This window comes from Phalacrocorax aristotelis, chromosome 8 (assembly GCF_949628215.1).
Source record: "Phalacrocorax aristotelis chromosome 8, bGulAri2.1, whole genome shotgun sequence".
Lineage (NCBI taxonomy): Eukaryota > Metazoa > Chordata > Aves > Suliformes > Phalacrocoracidae > Phalacrocorax > Phalacrocorax aristotelis.
Window position 1 is genome coordinate 14,372,913 of NC_134283.1, and position 24,567 is coordinate 14,397,479.

Genomic DNA, 24,567 nt, shown 5'->3' on the forward strand with positions numbered 1-24,567 from the left:
TCCACTGGTGCAAGTATGGGGTCTCCATAACAACCACTGTTGCGGACTGCTGCAAAAAGCAAGTATTTATAAAAGGTTTAAACATTAGAAGCTTTATCACGAATGGTGCTGTATTAAGGGTGGTTGGTGAGCTTAGATTTACATTATGAAACTACCCAACTTCTTATGTTCCAGTGGTGTAGTGCTCACCAACAGGTGATATAACAAGTGCCATCCACACTCGCCTTCTTAAAAATTATGTAACAAGTATATTTTAATAAGAATAAAGGTATCTTTTTAAATGTATAACACAGACACCATGTCTAAATATATATAAAAATAGGCTAAAGCTCTATGCATAGAGGTTAAATCTTCATAAAGCAATTTTGTAGGTAATTGAAGTACAAGACTGCATGGGGGACACTTCCCTCTGAATTTCTAGTTTCAGGTGCTTCCCTTGCATGTGATGTGTTGTGTTCTCTGTACTCTGGCATGATATATATTTACTAACATAGACATACTGCTTTAAGATTAAATCAGTATGTAATTAGTAAGCACCTGGTAAACAAACAGCTTGCAGGGCTGCATTACATGTTTAGTGTGTTCATATTTTCACTCATATATATGTAATCTGTAACAATAATGACCACAGGGAAGGAGACAGTCAAGGTAAAACCTATCAGTTGAAACAACTTGCTTGCATATACTCGCACCAGGCAACGATGTTCATGTTAGTCCAGGAACAATGATTATGTCAGAGCAGTTGTCATCACCTACAGTCTCATTATGATCTTATAATAGGCAGATGGAGCCCAATTCATACAGAAGGAACAATAACATTTATAGCAGAGTTAAATTTACACAATGAAAATTTTATAATGTATGATTACAAATTGAAACAGGAGTCAGGTAACCAATACTAATCATATAAATTTAATAAAAACCAGAATGTTATATGCAAATAACAAAACGGATATAACAAACTGAGTCTGAGAGTGCTTAAAAGACTATAGATAACTCGTCATTCTTCAGTAAGAAGAAATGCTTTAGAAAAATTTCACATAGCTATTTAATCTGCCAGAAAACGTGGTCTTTAAATGGCAGGAAACCAGCAGACATTTCTATTAGTACTTCTTATTTTCCATGAAGTCATAGGTCAATAGTTCCTTTCAGCTTGAACTTTTTCGCAGATCGTTCACTCGCTCTAAGCTGGAACTTGCTTCCATAGATGTAGGAAACGAATCCATCAATCTCCAAGCTAAATATGTTGTTAAGTTTGGGAACAACTGAAAATGCAGAAGGAAAGAAATTAACAAAAGATATCCCCTGGTACCTCAGTATCTTTTAGTATTATTCACGTGTAGACTTGAGGTTTGCCACACTTTCAAGGTTTTTATGCTTTAGCAATAGAAGAAAAATAACCCAAACTTCTAAACGTTAAACTTCAGTAATTAAAGTTAGTCCTCTTTCAGGAGCATGCAGTATGTGTTGCATAGAGCACCTAACATGAATCAGATGAATGAGCCATGCGCATGATTGTGTTGGGTTCACTGGAAATGCATTTTATTTTTAATTGCTCACTTCTAATGAGACACTTTTGCAGTAAGATATTGGGCTGTTATGCGGTCAGTAAAGACACTGACTTCTGCCACTCTATGCAAAGAAATAAAAGCACTGCTATAAAACAATGTACTCAGACATGTAAGATGAATAGTGTTCTTAAGAAAATTCTGATTATTCAAATTGTGAAAATTGCCAAAAAACCCTGTCTTATACCTTTTAATTTGTCCTCTTCAGTGATAATTTTAAAGACATGTTTAAATTCCTGTAGAATGATTCCTGTTATCCCAACATATGAGGGGCACTTTGATTTTGTGACTGAAAGAACAGAAGTATGTATGAATTAGAAAATTTCAGATACAGGCAGTTTATTTGCTCTTCTGTAGCTGGCTCATGATTGTTTAAAACTAGTTTGCAATATTCTGAAATAATGCAATATAGTAATTGCTGGTAAAATTTGTGGCTAAACTTTGCAACTAACACCAGGATTTTCAAAAGCAGTTGAAAAGTAATTAGCATTTGTAAGTAGTGAAAGAATTGATCAACAGCTATGTGATTCTAGAGCTAATCATACTAAAAGGAATTTAAAAACAAGCACCTGAAATATAGGAACTTCAGATGATTTTCTAAAAGAAAACAAACAGAATACCTGTAACAATAGCTCCATGGAGATCAGCTTTTAGCAGTTTGCCCTGAATCATATGTGGTTGCCTTGAAGGAGAGGGTGGGATCAGAAAAGAAGGAAAGATGATTATATGGAAAATTAGGTTTACAAAACATGACCATGATTATTGAAATAATGACCAAAGCTTACAGAAATGCTACATATCCTTATCAAGTAATTAAGATGTTTGTAGCAGTAACTTGGTAAACCTGGAAACATCTACTAAAACAAAACCACACTAGTTTTAAATATCTCAGCTTACGCATCTGGTTTAAGTCCGTGACATAGGTCTCTGATGTACTGTTTCCACAGTTCATGTAGTTGTAGAAAGATTGTGTATCTGCAGTAAAAATACATGAAGTATTATACAAGAACTTAATTGTAAAAAACAAAAAATCTATGGCTTGATTATGGAAGTAATCCATATTTACAACAGAGGTAAGACTAACATTTATAGTTTTGTAATCGGCTCTCATAAGTCACTCCAGGCAACAGGCTTCCTTTTATAAAAAAAGCACAAACTAAATATGCTGCTTCCTATCAGTCCAAAATGGTGATGTGTTTTGGAGGATGACACTGAAGAGAGTTTCTATTCTGTACCTCCCCACTTACTTCACATTAGCAGCAGCAGGCAGGGGTTTTATTCAACATTTTGTTTGAGGAACCTGATGCAGAATTTTGACTCTCTGGTCACAGGCAGTCTAACTTTAAAAACTGAAATCAGAGGTGACTGTGTTCGGGTTTAATTTCTCGTTATATTTGGTTATGCAAAAGGAAAGAGAATCAGTAACAAACAAATGAATTTTCCAACTATACAGACAAAATAACTGCTTTCCTATGGTGAAATGTCACAAACTCAGTCTCAGGCTGATGTTATATGCTGAAGGGTGAGTATCCACATGTATGTGCTGCTGCTTTTCCATACTCTTGATGTACTTCCTACTTTTACTACACAAAAGAAATACTGGAGACCTTACCTTTGCTGTTTGGGTTCAATTTCAAAAAGATGCATTTCCCGCCTTTGCTTAGCAGTAAAACCTTTGAGTTTCTTCCTCTTTTGCTTTGTCTTTTTTTTGGAATAATGCTCAAGAACTACAGCTTTCCGAGTTAGTATATCCTGGATAGCTTCATCTTTCTTTTTTGGCATACTGCGCTTCAGGAAGGCATTTACAAAGGCTTTGGCCTCTTCTGGTCTTTGAGGCTAAAGATATTTTAAAAGATACTTTAAAATATTAAATTAAGAACATGTTGCTGACCAGTAGTTTTATCAAGTTGACAAAATCACCAGGGGAATTGGAGATCTACACAAAAGCAACAGTGAAGGTGCTATCCCGAATAAATCAGAATTTTCTTCTAAGTAATAGCAATGAACCATGTGAGCCTGGCAAAACAGGATTTGTTGGCCAGAGAAGGGAGCTGAAAGATAGCAAATCACTTTTTTTACAACTATACCCTTGAGGAGAGCCGAGAGACTGATAGTGTCTTTTGATGTGGGATGTCCCCTTCTGAGAACTCGGTGATAAAGTGTATAGGCAAAGAGAACAACTAATTGGGATGTTGACAAGATCTAAACCTAAATGTCCTTTAGCTGAACTATCCTCGTTGTAATACTAAAAATCATGCCCATAGGCCAAGACATCCCTTCCCCCCCAATTAAGCCCCTCACTCTCTGAGCATGTGTGGTAAATTAAAGGGAGCTGTACCTTTAAGTTGAAATGAGCAAAAAACTAACCAATTATTAGCTGGGGGGTGTGAATATTAGCTGTGACTGACACATGTGACTGTATAAATGCCTCGTACCGGCCCGGTACGGGTACTGCCCAGCGGGGTACCCCTTAGCGCACGATGGGATGGAACGACGCCCCCGCTCGGGGTGTCGCTGGGCGTTTCGCGCCTCGGGCCAACGAACCCGCCTTTCGGGGAAACGAAGGGAAAGCGTTCGCCTGCTGAGGTTGCCCTTATCTCGCGTCGGTTTCGCTGACGCCGCGATTGGGGAAGAAATGCCCGTTTTCGCATTCCGTGTGAGCCGAGAAAGGGACTCACCCGCGCCCCCCCCCCCCCGCCCGCCCCTCCCGCCTTGGCAGGGTTTGTGCGGGGCTGGGCGAGGTGAGAGCCGACATGGCCTCGGCAGCGCCGCTCCCGAGACACACAGACACCCACACCCCCGCCGAGCCGGGGCTCCGCGGGTGGGCGGCGGTACCTGGAGGCGCGGCTGCCCCATCTCCTCCGGCGGCAGGCGGCGGTACAGCTGCGCTGCGGACAGAGGGGGGGGGGGAGGGGGTCAGGCGGGGCCGCCGCGGCGGGGACACACATTCCCCCACCTTGCTCGCCAGGGCCCCTCCCGGCTCCCGCCCGCCCCGGGCCTCCCCTCCCCTCGCCTGCACCGGTGTCTCACCCTCCATCGCGCCCGCCGCTTCCGGCGCAGGTGGTGATGGAGGCGGCGGAGGCGACGTGCGCTTGCGCAGAGGTGGCTGGCAGGGCTGGCGGCGAGGGGGCGCCCGCGCCCCGCCGCCGGTTACGCCGTGGTCGGGGCCAGCCCCGGGTTGCTAGTCGAGTCGTCCTGGCGGGGCGCGGCGCGGTGCCGGGCAGCCCGCGGCAGGCAGGTGACTTTGCTATAATTGCTGTGTGCTGAAAACACCTCGCAGCGGTGCCCGGGGCGTGAAAAGGCGGCGGGGCCGCCGGGAGTGCCTCGCCAGGCCGGACCCTGGGCGCCGCTCGAACCCGGGCTAGGCCAGGCCTAGCCCTCGCGCAGGACGCGTGTGCCCCGGGGCGGCTCCACGGCGCGCTGCGTGGGCGCGGCGGCAGCTGCCGGCGGCGCGAGGGAGACCCAGCCCGCTCCCGCTTGCGTTGCCCGGCGCCTGCACGGCAGAGTCGTGAGGGACGGGGAAAGGGGTGTCAAAGCGTTTTCAGCAACCGGGAGCCAAAAAAGGGGGGGAATTATTATATTCTGTGTGCTGAAAAGCTTTTATAGAGAGTTTATACTACTTGGCTATCAAAAGAAATACTATCTTGTCAGCATCTCCCCTGCTGCTGGCTAAGGTAGTAAATCCCAGCCTTAACCTCCAGTTTCAGAGGCTGTGCTGCTGGAGGTGACCAGGACTCCTTCGTGTCCTGGAGAGAGGAGCCTCCCTGCGCATACCAGTGTCTCCGGGTTATTGCCTAATGTGGCTGGCAGTGGGGTCTCGGAGAGCTTGGTGGCACACATAAATCACAAACCATGCCTGACTCTGGTTTAGAGAGAAGCCATCGCTAAGATCAAAATCCAAAGAAAAAGATGTAGAACAGGCAAGTGGCATTGCTTATTGCAACTATGAGGTTCTGCAAAGAGGGAAGCTGCGGCCAGGGTGGATTGTTAAATTAGCCATTTAACGTAAGCTAGATAGGGGCCATTTAATACCTTCAGCTTCTGTCAGGGGTCTGAACAGTCACGTTACTACTATTATGCAAGTCACAGGTTTATTTCAGCAGAGATTGGGATACAAAATTAACATTATTTCTAGCCACAATCAAAGGAACAGCCTTTATAAAATTTTATAAAATGAAATCTGGCTATTTTTTCTCTATCTTACACTAACAAATTCTCTGACTTGGGAGAGCAAGTTGAGCACCAGATATTTCAGTTACTATCATGGGAAAAGTTCTTTTAAAAAAGCCTTGCCGTCATACCGTGTATAATGCAGGCCCCCGCATTTTCTCCAGTCATCCACCACTTCAGTGTGATCGTGTAAGCTTGAAGTAGCCAAGTCTGTTGTTCAAGTATCGATTTGCTAGTGTCCTTCCCAGAGTAATGGCATCACTTTAGAGTCTGGACGCAGCAGTGACATGCAGCCGGGACACATCAACCCTCACTGCTTCTCCCTCGTCCTCCAATTGCTCCCACTGGAGGTGCTGGGACATCTGTTTCCTCCTCCATCCTGCAGCCCCCTCACCTTCTACCTCTGTGGCCTCATTTGTTCTGCAGATCTCTCCCTGCCCAGGATTTACAAACACGGTGCTGGAGCCAGCCACTGCTCAAGCTTCCCAGGCCATGGGCAGGCACAGGCCAAAGTTCTTCTCATCCTACTTCTCTTGGCAGGAAAGAGAGTTTTTTTCCTAGTCCCAGCCTATCCTTCAAGGCCTCTCCAGCCATAGCTGTTGCTGCCATTGCAGGTACCTGGCTCTCACATGCTCCTGTTCAGCTGTTCTGAGCAGCTAACAGGCTGTCAAATGCTACCGTACTACGCCTGTAGTCACACACACAGCAACATAAGATTTTTGTTTAAAATCTGTCCTTGTGTTTCTGGCAATCAAGGTCAAAAAATCAGGAAGGTGGTGTTTGCTGTGGAGTTTACCTCCTCTGATATGTCACTGCCTCTCTCCACCTGGATCATGACAGTGTCTTGCTCCCTGCACAACACAGAGGTACTTTGAAACCAGAGCAGCCAATTGCTATTCCTTGCCAGCCTAATCCCAGCTTGTGCTGTCCTCTGCTCAGACATGATGGTTCTCCAAATACAGAAGAGGTTTATATTCTTGTCACGGGGCGTATTGGCTTAGCCGATAATTAAGTACTGCTTGGTAAAGGATACTGAGGGAGCAAGTTACTGAGACAGGCTATAGGAAACATGATGATTTTGTTGAGTGCTGCTGTGGAGCACAAAGTCACTAATGTGATTCCTAACAGGGAATTAAATTGTAGATCTCTCTCTATGTGTGTAATGAAAAAAGGGCTGGTCTCTGCAGAGTACTAAGTGTGGGTACCGATGGGTTTGTATTGCAGACCTCCTGGCAGTTAAGTACATTGCCACAGCAAGCAGATCTCTTGGCTTTACAAAGCATGGACTCCTTGAGTTGTCATTGCTGCTAAGAAAAGATCAGTTTTCATGAACGGAGTACCAAGGTAAGTGCTATAGGTCTTCAGGGTCATATGAGTGCTCCTGCACTGGATTTATGCTGCAATTCCTAGGGCACTTCAGGGATTAATAGTCAAATCAGTGTTGGTGGTGCTGGTGGTTTAAATCCAATGATCCAGGCTAAACTGGTGCCTGGGGAAGCCAATCTCCTCCAACAGCTCTACATCTTCATTTCTTAATTTATCTTCAGATGTAATGTCTGAGGGAGCGAGATCAGCGTGTGTGAGTCCCAGCAAGAAGGCTCTGCATCCAGAGTCAAGAATCCCATCAAATAAATGTGAAAAAGATTAGGCAAAGAAACTGAGAAACCAGAGAATATACAAAGACAGCTTGTAGATAAAAGAGAGTTGGCTCAGAGAAATGAGAAATGAGAAAAGATGAGTAAAATGTGAATATAAAATTAAGTGGAAATATGGAAACGAAATAATTAGAATGCATGTTTCTAAATGTGCAGCATCACCTGCTCCACCTGTCTTAGTGTCTTAGACTTTTGAAGCTTTTTACTTCAAGATCACCTTGGAATAGGTTTATAGTGATATAAATCCCTAATATATATTATTAATACTAAATTATAGATGTCAACGTTGGCATTTCTTGTTCTATTAAATCTGTGTATGGCTTTAGTTATTGCTCTCTAAAAATAATTTAAGAAAAAACTATGCAAAAACCCAACATTGAAGCAATCTGACTGTGTGCGCTAGGGGGCCACATTGCTGTACCTGTAGGTACTGTTGAATTACAGTGATGAGGAAAAAAAAATCCCATGTGCAGGTGAGGCTGGGTAACAGCAGTGTCCTGGGGAAAGTTGAGTGAATGTGGGGGCAATTACAGAAAAAGCTTTGTATTGAGAGTCACAGAGAGCTAAAACTTGAGACGTAGAATGACTGAAGACAGTAATTAAAGACATTTTTGTGGCACAAGAATAGAAGGTAAGTTTTTTTAAAAAAAGTAATTATGAACTGAAGCGAGAGGTGAGCAGAAGTATGTGAAGTTAACGGATGTGTGTAAAAAGTGACTGAGCTATAACCACTGTTATGCTTTTGCTGATTGTCATTGATGCAGGAAATAAATACCGTAATTCTCCAGAGGGACTGTCTCAGCAAGAATTTGAGATCTGAAGATCAGTGTAGTTTATTCCTCATGGCCAAATTGTATTAGCAGCTGAACTTGGCCCGTAGGGACAGCTGTACTGGTGAAAATAATGTCCATTTAACCCCCCCCGATCTGATTTCCTCTATCCAAATATCAAGCTGATAATACAATTTCCAGCCCCTTTCCTAGGTTGTGCTGAAGCAGCACGCAGCCAAGTCCCACGGCTGTCCCGCCACCTCCTGGCCACATCTTGCCGCCTCTCCGTGGGTCCTTTTCCTCCTTCTGCTGACCTTTTTTCGTCTGGTGGGGAGCATGGGGCCTCTTGTTTTTGGGGCCTTTGGCTGACCGTGCCCTCCATACGTGGCTGTCTCCTAGCCATGCGGAGCCAGGGTGGTGTGGCTGTGCCATGTGCAGGATGTTCTCCGGCATTCCGTGCTTGCAGTTCCCTGGAAAAACGAGTCCAGGGGAGGGTCGTATCTGGGGGGTGGCGGTGGGCGGGCAGGGAGAGAACAGCGTTCAGCTCAGCTGGGCAGAATGAGTCGGTGATGTTAGTAGCTTGAGTTTTCAATTCATAACAGTGCCAGTTTACTAGGGGAAAATGTGAAAGTTTTGTCTGGGGAAGTGCAAACTCTTGCATTATGGGTTTGCTTGACTGATTTTAGACAGCTGGAGTTGGTTAATGAGTGTCACCTTTTGATGTACCTGTTATCCCACAAATGTTTCTTTTCCATATATTCTTCCGTAAGTTTTTCTGCTTTATTAGTGCGCCTTTAACTCATAGATTAGGATGAGGCGTGCCCTCCCACCTCCGCATTTGATAACTGTTTTTTCCAACTGAAGGTTCATTTTTTCCTTACAGTCCTGGCTCCTTGTCACCTGAAGCTGCAGGTGTCACTTCAGGGTGAATGAAAGAGACTGGCTTTTCTGTGTGTGAAGAAAACAAGAAAGTGCTTGGCAACATAATCCGAATATGAATTTGGAATACATTGCACAGAAATCAGAAAGCAACTGATAATCACAAAATGTTTTTAGAAAATTCCAATGATTTAAATGCCGGGTTTTAAAACGAAAACAAAGCCACAAGCAGGCTTTGTTGGAAGGCTGGTTGCAGGAGCCCGGGCCCTGTCACTGGGGCTGCTCTCACTAGAGGGCAGCCCGAGACTGGGGGTTGGCTGCCGGCGCCTGCCCTGGGCATCCCGCAGCTGGGCGCCGGCCTGCCGTGGGCTTTCTGTATGTATTTCTACACGTTGTTGTAATTCAGCCAACTGTTTCGAGTCTACATTTAAAAATTGTTTATTCTTTTGGAATAAATTTGCCTGTTTGCAGCTTTTTTTGGCATACCGGACTCTAGTTCTCCCATACATCAACCTCTTCTGCATCACAGTAAAATTATCAGTGGAAAGAGGATTTTGAAGGAATTAAAATTCCCCACAAATTCAAACCTTTTTTTAAAACACTAATATATTCTTATATTGAAATAAGAAGCTATGTCCTTAGAATATCTGGAGTTAACTGCTGCTCACCAGAACTACCCAGCCTTGCCTCGCAGAGCAGTGCTAAGAAAGCAACACTTGCTCCCCAAAACAGTAACAAGGAGTCAGTAAGCGGAGGCGTTGGCAGCTGACATTTGGTTTCCCAGTGTGCTGAGATCACGTATGATCCAAACACACGTCAGGATGACAGACACCACTGCTGCTCCTGAACAGCTTGTATTTACTAATTCATACCAGCATTCTGCATTCATGTATTATTCCATGACTTACAGTCTGTCTTACAGTCATTACTTCTGCCGTTCTTTGAATCTCGTTTAGATCTCATTGAATATTTTATTTTAAAACATAATTAACATTGGCTTATATGTGATAGGGATGTAGGATGCAAAATTAGTATTAAAAATGATAAATTATGAAGTGGTACTAGTTATTAGAGTTATAGCAGATTGAACAGTTTAACATATTACATTTGGTTTTGGTTAAACTACATAAAATTGACGTAACTCATTAAAATTTCAAAAGAATACAAATAAAAAAGGTTTTAGGCTCAAAAATCAATTGTGTTGGATTTTTCCTAAAAAATGTTCAGATGTTTTTCTAGAAAAGGATTGTCAAATTCTGCAGGCCTGTATGATATGGTTTGGTTGTCTTGACTTGGCACTTCAACCATGGTAAGTAAGTTTTGGCCAAAAATACGTTAGTACATATTGCATGTTACTATTCGTAATGGAGTGCAATAGACAGATGATACCTCGATGAGCTTCCTGCTGTAGTGTGGTGGCTGCTGCAGTATTTGTGCATCCCTGTCAGCCAGGGTGCTTCCTCTGGTCACCTCCAAATCTCCTGGCACTGCCAGGCCAGCCACAGGCTCGAGGACCGCACACAGCGAGCTCCTGAACATAAACGAGAGTTTTACCTATGCTGTGTGTAACTCAGCCTCGGGGCTCTGGAGTGAGGCAAAGGAGTTTTTGCTAGGACTAAGGTGACAGGAAGGAAGAGACACTTTTCGCACAAGGCTTATGTTAAAATAATTTATGTTTCACTGAAGCATCTTTTGCTGTGTTTCCCAGAAAGTGCTTAAGCACTAACTGCTTGGGTCGGAGTCCGGGGAGAGGGCATCTGCCAGCTCAGGGGGCTCTCACTGGGACCATGGGGGCTGCTCCTGCCACCCCGACCCACAAAGGAGCAGGAGGCTGTGGCCATGCAGGACTATCTGCAGCGCAGCTACCTCCTGTGCAGTGCACTGTCAGCAGATGCTTCATGCCAAACAGCCAGCGTGCCTGGAGTTAGGAGCTGGGATGAAATCCCAAGAAAGTTGAAAAGGTTCATTAAGTAAACAGATACAAATTTTCATTTTTGTTCTGTAATGAGGCATGTTTCTCAAAGGCTTCACTATCAGGAAGGCCCTGTTCCTGCCAGATTCTTTCAAAGTAACACGATTAGGCAGGCTGTCAGGAGTGAACGATTCTTTTTAATAAAATGAGTCAGCTTGTGCTCTCCTTGTCCAAGTGATGTGTTGCTGAGTCCACACACATGAAGGCCGCATCTGCTGAGGCACCACGTAGCTCCAGGTCCAACTGGTTTGAATGTGTCTGTCACAACGTGCCAACTCAGGTGAGTCCTGTCCATGGGACATGTGTCTTCACAAGTGCAGGTTGTGCGACCCAGAGAAAAACAAGTGGAAACTATTTGTCTGTTGGCACTGGGCTGAAGGAGCCCTGTGATGTCCCTTTTGCCATAGTCAGCACCTGAACTAACAGTGTCCTGTGCCTCAGCCCGTAAGAGACAACAGCTGCTTTACCCAGCTGTTATGGAGTGGTGCTTAGTCACACACGTTACCTATAACCCTAACACTGGCTGTGACTATGCTCGTAATGCATGGAGGCAGCTTTTTTTTTGTTGTTTTTTTAATTTAGTATTCCTGGTATCTACATTAGCTTTTTAGCAACCAGTTATAGGAGGCACTGGTGACAATATAAAGTTGGGCCCAAACCATCAGAAGGAATTCAGGCAGATCCCCTCACTGGACTGCAACGGGAGGCACTGAGCCATGTCCTCAGGTGTCTCTTGGCATTTCCACTTGAAGTTTTCTTACATGGGAGGGTGAAAAGTAGTCTCAGCATCTGGGGGTTTTGACTCCCACTGCAGGTGAGGCCTTTATGAGCAGTGGTCAGCTGCTTGCACAGAGCTAGTGAGGCTTCCAGCTCCACAGCTGTAATCTGATTTCTTCTGAACTGCTGGGCAGTGAGGGAGTTAATGCTGCTGGCTTGCTTTGATAATTGGGGGGGGGGAAAAAAACCTCCAAAGCCAACAAAAAAACCCCAAACCACCCCGCTTGAGGTCAGTGCGCTAGGAAGTGCCTTTTAAAGAACAATAACCTGTTGCAAGAGAAAATATTTCATCCATCTCTTAGGTAGAAATCTCATAAACCACAGAGGGAGGCAGGTGTCCAAGGAGATAAAAGTAATAAATGTGGCTGCAGTTCTGGAGTGAGCTAGCCTGTCAGACTGGTAATTAAGTGAAAGCCCCTGTCAGGAAATGCTGGAAGCTAATAGATATACATAGATATGGCAATTCATTTGCCTCAGCAATCTATGTTAATTTTAGCAAAAGATTAATTTATACATTTTGCAGTGGGACAAAATGGTGGGGGTGAAAGCAGGAGAGCTTTCATCATGCCAGTGATTATTTCAGGTGGTGGAGATTATTAAGCATTTTATACTTCTTAAAAACGGAACACTGGGGGAGAATGGGAGAGGGAAAATGTTTAATTTAAGCAGATCCTCAAATCAGAATTAGCTAATCGCAGACTTATAACTAACCAAAACCACATTTGCAGGAAGCTGCTGGGGATCCTTTGCTTTGCCACAGCTCAGTAAGTACAGAGCCCTGGTTAGCAAACAGCCTGAGCTTGAGCCGCTTGGTGTTGGTGTGGTTCTTTTAAAAAAGGTTTGCAAGAGTTACACGAGTGTGAAATTGGGAGTGCTGCAGTGGTGAATCACACCTTTGGGAAGAACAGCTGTCACTTGAGACCATGGCAAGCTCAGGGATGCTTTGGTAGGTGAACAGAGGAGCTGCAGGAGAGGACTGACTTATATGCAAAAGCACCTGGCAATTACTAGCAGACTGACGTGTGCTGTCAGGGTTCGGGGCAATGAGTAAACCTCTGCTCAGGCCCACAGCAGCTTTAGTGATGTGGCACTGACTGCTGACAGAGCTGCCCAGCTCCTGATTTGTGGTTGTCCTGTTCTGGAAGAAAACTAATTCTGAGGCCAGGTACGCATTGAAGTGGGGGAGATGGTCACCCGATGCAGAGGGCAGTGAGGGGGCTGTGACCCTGCTGTGCGCATGGGCGGGGTGTGTTTGTGTGTCACAGTCCCTCTCTGAGGTAATTTTTGACCCTTGTGTCCAGTTTCAACTGTGTTTGTCACAGCCCTCAAGCTCTCACATAACAGCCCTACAGTGGTCATTCACACAGCAGAGGACAGCTATGCCATTAACATTGCATGATCTTCCCTGTGGTGAATCCGGCGTTGCTGGGGCTCGCTGGTGCCGTGTGCCATGGCCCAGGCCCTCCACCACCGGTAGCGCGAGGTCCTGCTGGGTGCATGGTGCTTGTCGCAATGAGGCCCTGAGTTACACTTCCGAGTGTGGCGTTAGGGGTATGACTATGGGTATTTCAGCTCTGAAACACAGGCTGCAGTGCAGCAGGCTTCTTTCTTTAAAAAGAAAAAAAAAGCGCTGATCTGTAAAATTATCAGCATTGAGGCAGCAGAAGGCAAAGCAGATTTTCCTTTGTTTTCTTCTGCCTTAGAGGAGGAATACTTGCTTCCCCTTCAGTGTGATTACAGCCCATTTACCAACACTTCTTTTTGAATTTCAGACCTATGTTTTAGAACAGTCACAAGCAAGAAGTGTTTCCTTTCAGAGCCTGGAGCAGTCAGTGCAAGGGTGAAGTTTATTTAACAAAAAGAATAGTTCTAGCTGAATTCACATTGTGAAATTATAGATCCATTTAAAGCAAAGTAGAAATAGTAGCGGGTTAGGGTCAGGGAAGGAAGATAACGACATCTGCTGCAAAGTGCATCCAACAACCATCTTCTAGGGTTTTTTTGTAGGATGTTTTTTCTTTTCTTTGTATAATTATGCAAAAAAATAGAACTAAAAAGCAATGTGCTAGGTGCTGAAAGCAAGCTCGAGGCTTGCTCAGGGATTGCAAGTAGAGGCATTATAAATGGTGTCTCAAATGCATCAGCTGTTTCAGAGCTATGGACTCTGTCCTTCCCGTCATGGACAGGATGGAGGTCTGTGACCTTCCTGGCCGCACACATGTCCCCAGTGCAGCTGGCCAGGGCAGGACCCCGCTGGGGCGCAATCCCCATGAGGGCTGGCCCTGGCTGAGCACTCCTTGCTTTTGCACCAGTTGCCCTGATCCCATAGGTCTCCTCAATCCGTTTTGTTCCAGACAGCAGCTGTCACAAATGCACGTTTTTCATGGGAAAGAGGGTTGCTACCAGCTTTTCCTAATGGTACTTCATATGTAGTTTATTTTTGCTAAAGACACTGGCTTCTATGTCTCCTCCCAGGCACTGCGGCAGTGTCCTTCTGCCCCGGCTCTGAGGGCTTCCCGTTAGTATTAACGTAGCAGGAGGTGAGCTAGAAACACACCCAGGAATATATTGTTAAGTCCTGCCTGAATCAGCCCTGCATGTTTGCCTGTAAGAGCTGTGGGAGATGTGGAGGAGTCAGGAGAGTCAGTATCATTACAGGAGGGACTCCTGTGCCAGGGAGGTCATCTTAATGCAGCCCTCCCTATCACTCAAGGGCCACACCTGTGGCCCTTTGAGGTGACCAAGGGGGCTTCCAGAGATTTTAAGAGACTTTGGGGCATGCCTTAGAGCATCTCTGTCTTGACACTACTGAATCCTACTGAGCCCTTCCAGAGCCTGGCATTTAAACAGAGATCGTGTTTAGAGTTGTCCTCTTCTTAGGAGTTAAGACAACAAAAAAAGATAGAAATAATTATTTCCCACATTGTCTTGCATGTAAAAATACCAAGCTCCACAGCTAGCCCTGTTTTTGCTGCCCACACAGACATGCGGGGTCAGTTCTGGGGGCAGAAGACAGGGATGTTCAAGTTGCCAGTGAAGATACATTACCTGCAGATTGCAGCTCAAATTCTGCTCTGGCTCGGTAGCACCAAGACATGTTCCTACCCTGAACAGAGGTGATGAACAAACAAACTGGTTGGAGCCCCTTGTTCACCTTGAGCACTGGAGGAGGAGTTTCCGCAGGCCGGCTTTGAGCACACCTTCAGATGCAGTACGGCACTTGCGGCAGCTCCACTCCAAGGCCCTGGTGCTGCCAAGGCCTGCGAGTTTAAAAGTAGCTGAAACTCCCACATGGCAACATGATTTACTAAACCACTAAGATATTGGGTCAGCCTTGTAAATCATTGTAATTATTTTACTAAACAGGTTGTGGAAATAGATCAATAGAAAATACGGCATTTAGGCTTACAATGCTGTGCATTCATTATGGGAAAGAAATTATATTAACTGATTTAGGAGCTAATAATAACTGAAAATAACAATTTAATGGAAGCCTTCCAATCCTGCACTTTGAAAGCAAGACACAGCTACACGCAGTCTACCCATTTTAGTATCAGTCAAGTATACATAGCAATTTTTTCGACTCTCAGAGAAATGTCAGTCAAGTACAAGTAACTTGCAGACTTTCAGCATCCCATAAATTACATTGTAATAAAACAAAGCCAAAGAAACTATCAACAACCATATTTACATACTGGCAGGGTCACACTCACCAGGCACATGAAAAGTAAGACAATATATTACAATATAGGAAAGTGGAGGTGTTGCACAGCAGGGGCTATTTTCCACTGGCAATTGCTATTTCCATGAGACTGTGGTTTGTGCTGCTGGGCTTGAAGGGCACGCACTTCTCTCTAAAATGTTGGGGTTCTGTCTCAAACATCTGAATACTAAATATATGCTATATACGTGAAATATACATAAAGAGAGAGGGAGAGAAACCAGGAAAAAACTAATCTCTCCTGTGCAGCAAAAGCCAGGTGTCAGCATTCAGTAGTTGGGGGTCAGCATTGCTCTATTACAATTATTTTACTGTAGCTAAACTAAATTTGGTACACTGTGCCCTGGTTTCCTTAATGCATACATGATAGTCACCTGTGCTGTTAAAATACTCTCTCCTGAAATAAGCTGTGCCTTGTGACTATTTAATGCCTTATTGGCCATCGAGTAACTATGCTGAACCAAGCAGGCACTACTGTGGGCAGAATTTAAGCTGCAATCAGATAGCACACCTATGTCACCTGCTCATTGGAAAGCCTGCAGCCTACTGATAGGCAGTTGTCACATCAGCTATCTCCACTCTGGTTTGCAGGCAGAGTTTAGCTCTTCTTTGTGCCCTCAGGCTAGATAGCATTTAAATTATGCACTTCATCGCACCCCAATTAGCTAGAGATGCATGACAAAAATCATTATCAGTGTGTTTATTTGGGAAAACACCTTATTTTGCCATTTGGTTCAGCATATTAAGAAAAACACACGCATCCTTTTTCTCCACTGAGAAAAGCTTGTTTTAGAGCAGAGTGAAACTTCGAGCTGTGGCAAATCGTGCTGCTCCGGCTTATTCACCTGTTCCAGCCAGCTGTTTTGGGAATGTTAAGTGTTGCTTAAAAAAAAAATTAATTGGCTTCAGCATGACCACAAAACTGAGTGACCACACTCCCTGTGCAGCATGGCTGCCTCCTACTCCCGAGACCCCACAGCAGGTGAGTTTTACCGTGTCCTCAGGTAAATGGCCCCTGTGGCTCTCCACACCACCTCCCCGCCTCCCTTGCCATTTTGGAATCACACTCCCAGCTATAAACAACAAACTGGATGGATGTTTTTCCCAAGCCCTGTAAATGCCAGCAGCAACAGATGAGCACTGAATGAGGGGAAACACGACGTGTGAACACATGGCGTTTTCATGGCACTGAACATGAGCAGTTGCTTTCGCTGGTGCTGCTCTGCTCCAAAAACCTGCAGTGACAAGGTTTGAATTACCCTGGGTAATAAGCCTAAACTTGGTTGACTTTTCCATACACGTTTATGACCAGGTTGACAAATACTTTCTGAACCTAGCAAAGCGTTGCGCATTTGGTTTTGAGATGGTTTGCTTTAGTGAAATGCTTTGGTCTAGCATAAGTAGTACAAGACCTCTCTGGTCTCAGAATAATTAACTTCTGGGTTAATAAAGAGATTTTACATTCTTGAAAAATATTGCAAAAAAGTTCAGCTGCTCATATTTGACACTGTGGCAACCTGGATTTAGTTCCATTTACTCAGTCTTGTTATTAAATCATGTTGCAGTTCAGGTTTTGACTGGTGCCTGCTGTGTGTTGCTAACTAGTGTTTGCTTGGGTTTGAGCTTGCCCAGTTCTGGTGGCAGCAAGGCAAGCCTTTCTTCTCTCTCTCCCTACATGCTGAAAAACTGCAAGGTGGCCACATCAACAAACCCACAACAGGATCAATACCTCCTTATATACGCAGTTTTGGTTTCCCTGTGTTGTCAAACTCTGCTTACTTCTCTGGAGACTGAAATGCCAGTGTTATTAATTATCACAAGATTTCACTATATAAGGAGTCTGGCTGCTGACTTCAGTGGGACTCGGCTAGCTCAGATAAAAAGTCATTAGCGACTTAACCATAAACAGGTTCATTTTAACCAGGATTGCAGTTAGCACCTTGCTGTGCATGTAACTAACTTGAGACTTTCATACCACTATACTATAAAAGTTGAAATTATATCCAAGCACTCCATAAATGGATTACACTATTACCATTATTTGTAGCACTGAATGACTGTATTTTTACTGTCTTGCACTAAATTAGCATAAATGAATCACAAACATGAGTGTATTTGGTAAAGATCATAAAGTGATGTTTCTGTAATCAAATTGTACATTTTCATTGTCTCATTTGATTTTGTTGCTTCAGCTTCTCTTGTGCACTTTCTTGAGTGCTGCATTCCCTTCAGGGTAACAGGTTTCACTGACAGACGTGGCTCAGTCTAGATCATCACTCAGTACAGTTATTCCTTGGCCTGACTTGGATTTAGATGTGTACACCATGTCTTTGTCCAAAGTTTTATGAACATTCCCGAGCAAGCACAGCTCCCAAGCTCGCGCACTACTTGGCTTAGCCATGGCAGGACACACTGACTAGATACTTCCAGCTCTCCACAGCTCAGAGCAATGTATGTTCAGGTTAACAATGTGGGGTGTTGCAACATCATCTAGTTCCTGTTGGAGACACAGGATGCATTTAACTAGGGAGAACAGGCTTTTAAATCCCAAGGCCCTTGAGGGTCCCTTCAGGAACCAACAGGTGGCTTTTCCTTGTGTTCCTGCTGTCCTTGCTGGCACGAAGCTGGGGGAGAGGTGGTGGCTGTCCTGTCGCAGCAGAGCACATGAGGCTGAACCATGTGCAGGGACGCTGGGCAAGAGGTTTCCTGAGCTGCATGGACCATGGCTCTGGGAACCTGGCAATACAGGCCCTGCTGTCCTGCTTTCAGTGCTTTTGAGGGGATCCCAGAAAGCAGAGAAAGAAGAGTCCTCGCTACATTGGTGATGCTCCAGAGGCCCCAGAGGACTGAGTGTGTGAGTGCATGTCATGAGAGGGGACATGTCCCAGGGGTGATTTAGTTATCAACCCCATCGCTAACATTTGGCCAAGCTGCTCCTACTAGGTCACAGCAACCCACTGTGTTGCTCTTCTTTGGAGGGAAGGGTGAGGCAAACCAAGGGGGGGGTGGTATCACAGTCCTGACACCAACCTTCCTCTTACCTGTCCTAACAGCACAGAAGCTCTCCCGTGGGGCTGGTGAGACATTTCTTAAAACTGCAAAGACAGTTGATTAATGACACACTGACAGGTATCAGTCACTTGGATCAAGTCTGACAACTCTGGAAGCACTGAAATACAACTGTCCAGAACAGTAAGTAAATAAATCACAACATATACATTAAAAAGAGGCTCTCATGGGAATTTAGAGCTAAATCCCATGTTTATCCTAGACTATGAATACAGAAGCACTCTGTTAAAAAAGAATAAATTAAAAACTGTCATAAAAAACACAGCACTTGGAAATTAGACATATCCCCTAATTTTTGCCAACAGCTGACTTCGACTGACAGCCTAAGTATCAACACCTGCCTAGATACTATGTAGATCACCCTGAAACCCAAAATGAGTCATGATACTGGATTCTCAGAGCAACTTACAAGCCTGAAAAATATTTAGTAATGAAGACGTCATATTCTAGTTTGTTAGGAATATAGTTTACTTCAGATTTTAAAAGGGAAATTACAAGAAAATGAAAAAATACAAGACCATTTTTATGTGGTGATCTCTTTTTTTTAATCCTCCATAACACTCCCAAAGGCTTACCTGTTGCTTCCTACTTCAAGGGTGTTAACACAGAGATGAATTAAAAGTTCATGGCAGATCTGGTCATGGAAAAGGAAAAAAAAAGAAATAGCATAACACCCCCTTTCCCATATTCCCCTGAGCAAATTCCAAAGATGTCCTATTGGAAAAGTATAACCCTCAATTGAACTGTGAGTGTTCTTGAGTTATTTATCAAGACCTTTGTCACTTAATTTGTATTAAACTGTAAATGATTTTTCATATGGGCTTTAAGAAACATTTTTACAATAACAGGATACCAGATCTATAGACAACAAATAGGGAAGTCCATTAAGTAACGCCACAGCACTGTCCGATTCAACTCTTAGTGTAACTGTGATTTGCTTGGAATGTCCATAATTGCTATAATTAAGCGCGTGGCAGTCACCAGAGGAAAAACAGGAGATTTCAATCCATTCAGTGACATGAGCACGGCTCCTTACAAAAAGCCATCTTGCTCAGTGCTATACTTTGGCTTGTCTTTGAGGCAGATATGAGCCATGTATTCTTCCCCAGTTTGCTCAATTTATAATAATATCCATCTTCTGCAGAAATTGGTGGGGTTTAGAAACATGGTCTAAAAGCAGCACCAGAAATACCTTCCCCTCTCAAACCACATAGCTGTGCCCAGAGACTGGGGACCGCTGCTGCTCTGGGGCAGAACAGGGTGATGCAGGAATCCCTCATAGCTGCCCTCCTGCCTTGCTGGGACTCTTCCAGTCTGCGTCTCGTCCCTTTGATTTAGGGCCAGTTAATTTTCCTATGGAATAACTGTAACTGCTCTTGTGTGAACAAACCCTGGCCCTCTCCCACACGCACAGAGCTCTGGGCTCTGCCTCAGGGCTTCTCACCAGAGTGACGCCCTCAACCACCCGGCAGCCCCCTACATCGCAGCTCAGTGATCTGCAGTACTACAAGGCTGCTGGGGGACAAAAACACCACAAAAGCCAAAAAAAAAGCGAAGAAGAAGAAAAAAAATCCCACATATTTCCTATGCTGTAAGCAAATGGTTTACCATCTAAGCACTCTATTGATCAGCAGTAATTTGCATACATTGATTTTCTAGCATTCTCCCATGTCTTGTAGTGCAGGTTTTCCTTTACCTGGTGGCAGCAAGCCCCCAGGGTGACGTAGGTGGTGTCCCTGCTGCCAGCCAGCAGCTCACCAGGCTGCACGGACCAAGCTCCCTTGGCAGGGCTTGGTGAGCCCTCCCTGCTCCCGGCAAAACCAGGCAGCACTCTCACTCAGTACAAATTAATGTTCTCAGAAACACCACCCCACCTCCCCCATCAGTCTTTGCTAAAAGCATCAATTAAGACTTTAACATTTCTGATCCCATCAATTTTCTGTTCTCTTCTTATTAAATAGATGTACTAGGGGAGTTTGAATAATAACTGCCTGAAGTTTGGGGATAATGAATAAATGAACTTTGCCAGCCTCTGGCTAAGCATGAAATTTACTGTGTAGTAACAAATGCAAGAGCAGCAGCTTATACATTAACCAACCTAGGTTTGACACACAAGTTTGGGAGCACATTATTTACTTACTTACTAATTCTACGTGCGACAAGGCTCCAAAATGTTTTATGCAGGAAATGAAAAATGACATGTTCAGACAGGCTTTTGCCTTCTCCATCACAGCATGAAGCGGCTCACTTGTCCATCTTCCCTTCGGTGGGTCTCTGGCCCTCTTGCCGTGCACATGGATGGTTTCAGGACTACACGCTTTATTTTCCCTGGGAGTTTTGCCAGAAAAGGAGCATACCAGGAACTACGTGAGTTTGCATTTTACTTGCTAGGTCTTGGCACTTTGAAGGTCACCTGTGTGCTATAAAACTACTTTTGTTCCATGCATTTTTACATGTGCATGGCTCTGGTATCAATGTTCTTACACTGTTGTAAATCCATTCATTTTTGTAGAAGTCCATTAAGACACAGTGAATTTACAGCAGTATAACTGTGAGCAAACTATGGCTGATGGCATAGACTAGAAATATTACATGGAAAAGTGCAAAGTTATATTGATTTTCTCTCAGGAAAAAATGTGTTTCCTTATGATTATATTATAGATGACAGCTCTGGCCCCTAACAGCCATCACTCACGTTTCCCAGCTCAGCTGCTTGCTGACTGTTTGAGGAGGAGCCGCTGACTGCGCTGTCCACCAGCACAGGGACCAGGGGCTGTCTCCCCAGGTGCCCGGGAGCGCACCCACCCCACCACTGGCACGGGAGGACTTTCTGCCCAGTGCTGCATCGCAGTGCAGGAGACAGGCTGCCTTTCCACGGCTCTGCAGTCCAAGCACTTAATCCTAATCTATTCTGACAGCAGACACCATGAGGAATGCTGAGATTTATGAAAGAGCAAGATTTGCCACTAGCCTCTGTTCCTTAAGACTACAGCAAAACCTCACTTTGCCCTTTTTAAGTACAATCAGCAGAAGTGAGGCAGTTGCCCTTTTCAGAAGAAAAAGCACTCTCGAAGGACAGATGTTTTAGCCAAAGTCCTTAACACACTCAAAAGCAATAAGGCGCCAAAAACTTGGTATTTGTCCATCAAAATGTTTCTCATACCTTTAAGTGCTTCTTAAAGACTAAACACTGTACCAAAAGCTGCAGCCTCATCTTTAGCCAGCTACTTCCCCTGCACTATGCAAATCCCAGGCCAAACATAGGCTGTGTATTTTGCAAAAAAGCTAACCTGAACGTGGAAACCAAGGCCCCAAAACCTGGAGGACTCACCCTGCACATTACTGAAGGCAGAAATACAGCGAAGGTAAAGGTAGAGCTAGGTTATCTTAACAATCTGCTCCCTTGTTGAAGTTATCCTGTGTGTTGGGAATAAGTTATCTCTGCATGTGTGCTGGTCTTCACTAGAAAGAAAAGATGCCTATTGCTTTTGTTAGATATTTCATCAAATCCTCAGGTATTTTTAGTAGTTCTGAGGTTTTATAGTGAATTGGAATGTAAGAATTGTTATTCCTACTGCAGCACACTTAATTCTGATCGTAGAAAGGATATAAAAGTTATTTTTAGTTGCAGATTTAATATTTTTTCACCTTTAATGTGATTGAAGTCTAAAAGACCTTGATAATTCTACTCCTGCCACTGCACACGAAACTTCCAGTTGCTGCCACATCCCTGTGCAGGCAACAGGCTACAATACAAAGGGAAGGGCAGATGCAGGATGATTATTTCCTCCCATGTTTTCTGCAAACCACACAGTATGCAATTCAAGACATAATGTACCCCGTAAGTGATGAAACAGAAGTAACAGAGCAAAGCAGATGATCTATCCACTAGGAGACTATGCTGAGGTATGGCTGAAGTTGAAATAGAATCATAACTACTAGATAGACATGGCCCACTGCTTCCAAGTGTCAGCTATTTATTTAGATAAATTTAGGCAGATTTTCTTCTTCCTCTTGTGGAAAACAGGATTTGGTTCTCTTCCTTGGAAGGAAGATGAGTCACTGAGAAATATTCACTGCCCCTGAGAAAAAGCAGCAGTGATGGTGAGCTTGCCAGAGGACCCACAGTTCAAACATAGGCAGGTTTCACTTTCATGACCAGCCATTACGTGAAGGATTAGAGCTCTTGTGACATTACAGACTCCACACATACCTCTTCATTGAATTAGTGTCCTTGAACAAGTTCCCAGACATGAATGTCGGTATTAATTTAGGCATGGTCTGACATTCAAATCTTTTTTACACCTGTCTTTTCCCTTCAGGTTATAAAAGACTCACCCCCTGCGTACACACGGAAGCCAAGGACCGTGCTCTTCTGTGTCTCATGCTCTGATGCACCTCCAGGCTTCCAACAACCACCTCCACCCCTCCCAAGTCCTTCTGAAGAACAGTTCTGCTTTTTGTGGGATGATCATGGATTATTCCCCAAGCTAGGGAACACTACAGCTGGCATTAAGAGGATGAATATTCTTACAAAGACTTTATCACCTTTGGATCCCCATGGTGAGTTTGCCCCGGGACAAGAGGGCTTTTATTACAATGCAGTAGCATGTATGAAACGCTGACATGTTTTGGTCTCACACCTAGTGAGATATGAGTGGCACAAACCCCTCACTATTACTAGCAGTCCTAGAAAAAGCAAATTCTAACCACCTGAGAAACTGAAAACCCCTTCCTACCCTCCTTCTAGAAGAGGACTCAGGTACAAGGTGAGGCAATGGCACATCCTGCTTTTGCTCCACAGCTTCTGCTGACAGAGTCCTACTGGCGCCGTAGCTCTCACTTTACCATTTCCACAGTTAAGGTCCTTTCTAAAATGCTACACAAATGAAAGGATAAGAATCGCAGTCAGACATACAAAATTTCAAAGTACTGCACTAAATTCAGCTAAAGAAGGTCGTGTTTCTTTATAAAATCATTCTATTAGCGCACTTAAAAAACCACACATTTTGGAACAGAAAAGTTACCACTGTATTTACTGTAAAAAAGCCTTTTGCTTCATCAGAGGAAAACTCATTTGGTAAGACAAGTGGCATGGTTATGTAATTTTAAAAATCTAAATATATTTTAAACAAATGTTGGAACCAGGTCTGGGGAATACAACATTCCAGGTTGATTCATTTTCATTTTTGATTTTCATTTTGATTTTTCTTTTCCACTGGTTGATTCATCTTTTTCAAAGAGGCCTGGAGAAAACCAAAGCAACTTACCTTCAATGATCCACACTGCCACATGATCCATCTGACCAGATCTTGCACGAACTGCCCAGGGGTAACTGCAAAATGTGGCTGTAGCTTGCAACTAGCTGTCAGCACACTGTGCTGTGGGGTTTGGCCATACATGGGGGTGTGTAATAAAGAACTGGTTTCAATTTTATTTTGTTTGCGATGCACCTTCCTTCAGTTGCCTGTGCTGTGACAAGGCAGGGAAGAGACACGGCCATGAAGCCTTCTCAGGGAGCTTCAGGACACAGGAAAAGGCACACACATCTGTAAAAACTTTATTTCAAAATCTTTTTATTCAACTGTTATTCAGCAATATACAATACAGTTTATAAACAAATGTCTTACCTTGTTTCCAATCTTCATTTAAAAATAAATATTATTGACCGTGAATATTGATTATGGTAAGATGTACCTTTTTAATTAAAATGTCTCCAAAAGAAATAATTTAATTAAAAAAGAGAAAGGAAATCCAAAAAACCTAAACACAATAATCTACTAAAAATATTTCCTTTCTTAGGAAGGGCTTTGACCCAAATTCTTTACATATTGTCATAAAGATAACTGCTCAACAGTTCGTGCAAAATGAAGAGTCAGAGGAAAGGTTTAAAAAATAAAAAAATTTACATTAAAATAGAGGAATCATAAGCGCCATGCACAGAGCAGGGCTTTACAACATAGACTCTGGAAACTAGATGCATTAT

General features: G+C 43.9%; 1 protein-coding gene and 1 long non-coding RNA gene across 4 annotated transcripts; one reads left to right on the plus strand and one right to left on the minus strand.

The window, feature by feature from the left end:
* Positions 1-889: 889 nt before the first annotated feature.
* On the minus strand, positions 890-4,959 carry POP4 (POP4 ribonuclease P/MRP subunit). Of its 2 annotated transcripts, none has more exons than XM_075101489.1 (7): positions 4,599-4,959; positions 4,404-4,456; positions 3,181-3,404; positions 2,466-2,543; positions 2,189-2,250; positions 1,756-1,857; positions 890-1,265 (listed from the first exon to the last, which is right to left on the minus strand). In XM_075101489.1, the coding sequence occupies exons 1-7, from the start codon at positions 4,603-4,605 to the stop codon at positions 1,129-1,131; spliced, it is 663 nt and encodes a 220-aa protein (XP_074957590.1). In that variant the 5' UTR covers positions 4,606-4,959; the 3' UTR covers positions 890-1,128. The 2 variants fall into 2 exon arrangements, with proteins under 2 accessions (XP_074957590.1, XP_074957591.1); XM_075101490.1 differs by having other exon boundaries at positions 4,404-4,451; positions 4,599-4,942.
* Positions 4,784-24,132, plus strand: LOC142061018 (uncharacterized). Of its 2 annotated transcripts, XR_012662017.1 has the most exons (4): positions 4,784-18,704; positions 20,815-20,948; positions 22,904-23,144; positions 23,824-24,132. It is a non-coding gene; the product is annotated as an uncharacterized LOC142061018 (long non-coding RNA). The 2 variants fall into 2 exon arrangements; XR_012662016.1 differs by lacking the exon at positions 23,824-24,132 and having other exon boundaries at positions 22,904-23,351.
* Positions 24,133-24,567: the final 435 nt, after the last annotated feature.

Coding starts and splice junctions, on each gene's coding strand:
- POP4 (XM_075101489.1), bottom strand. Junction 3,405..4,403: donor TGGGGCAGCCGCGCCTCCAG/GTACCGCCGCCC, acceptor AAATATCTTTAG/CCTCAAAGACCAGAAGAGGC. Junction 2,544..3,180: donor ATTGAACCCAAACAGCAAAG/GTAAGGTCTCCA, acceptor TTTTTACTGCAG/ATACACAATCTTTCTACAAC.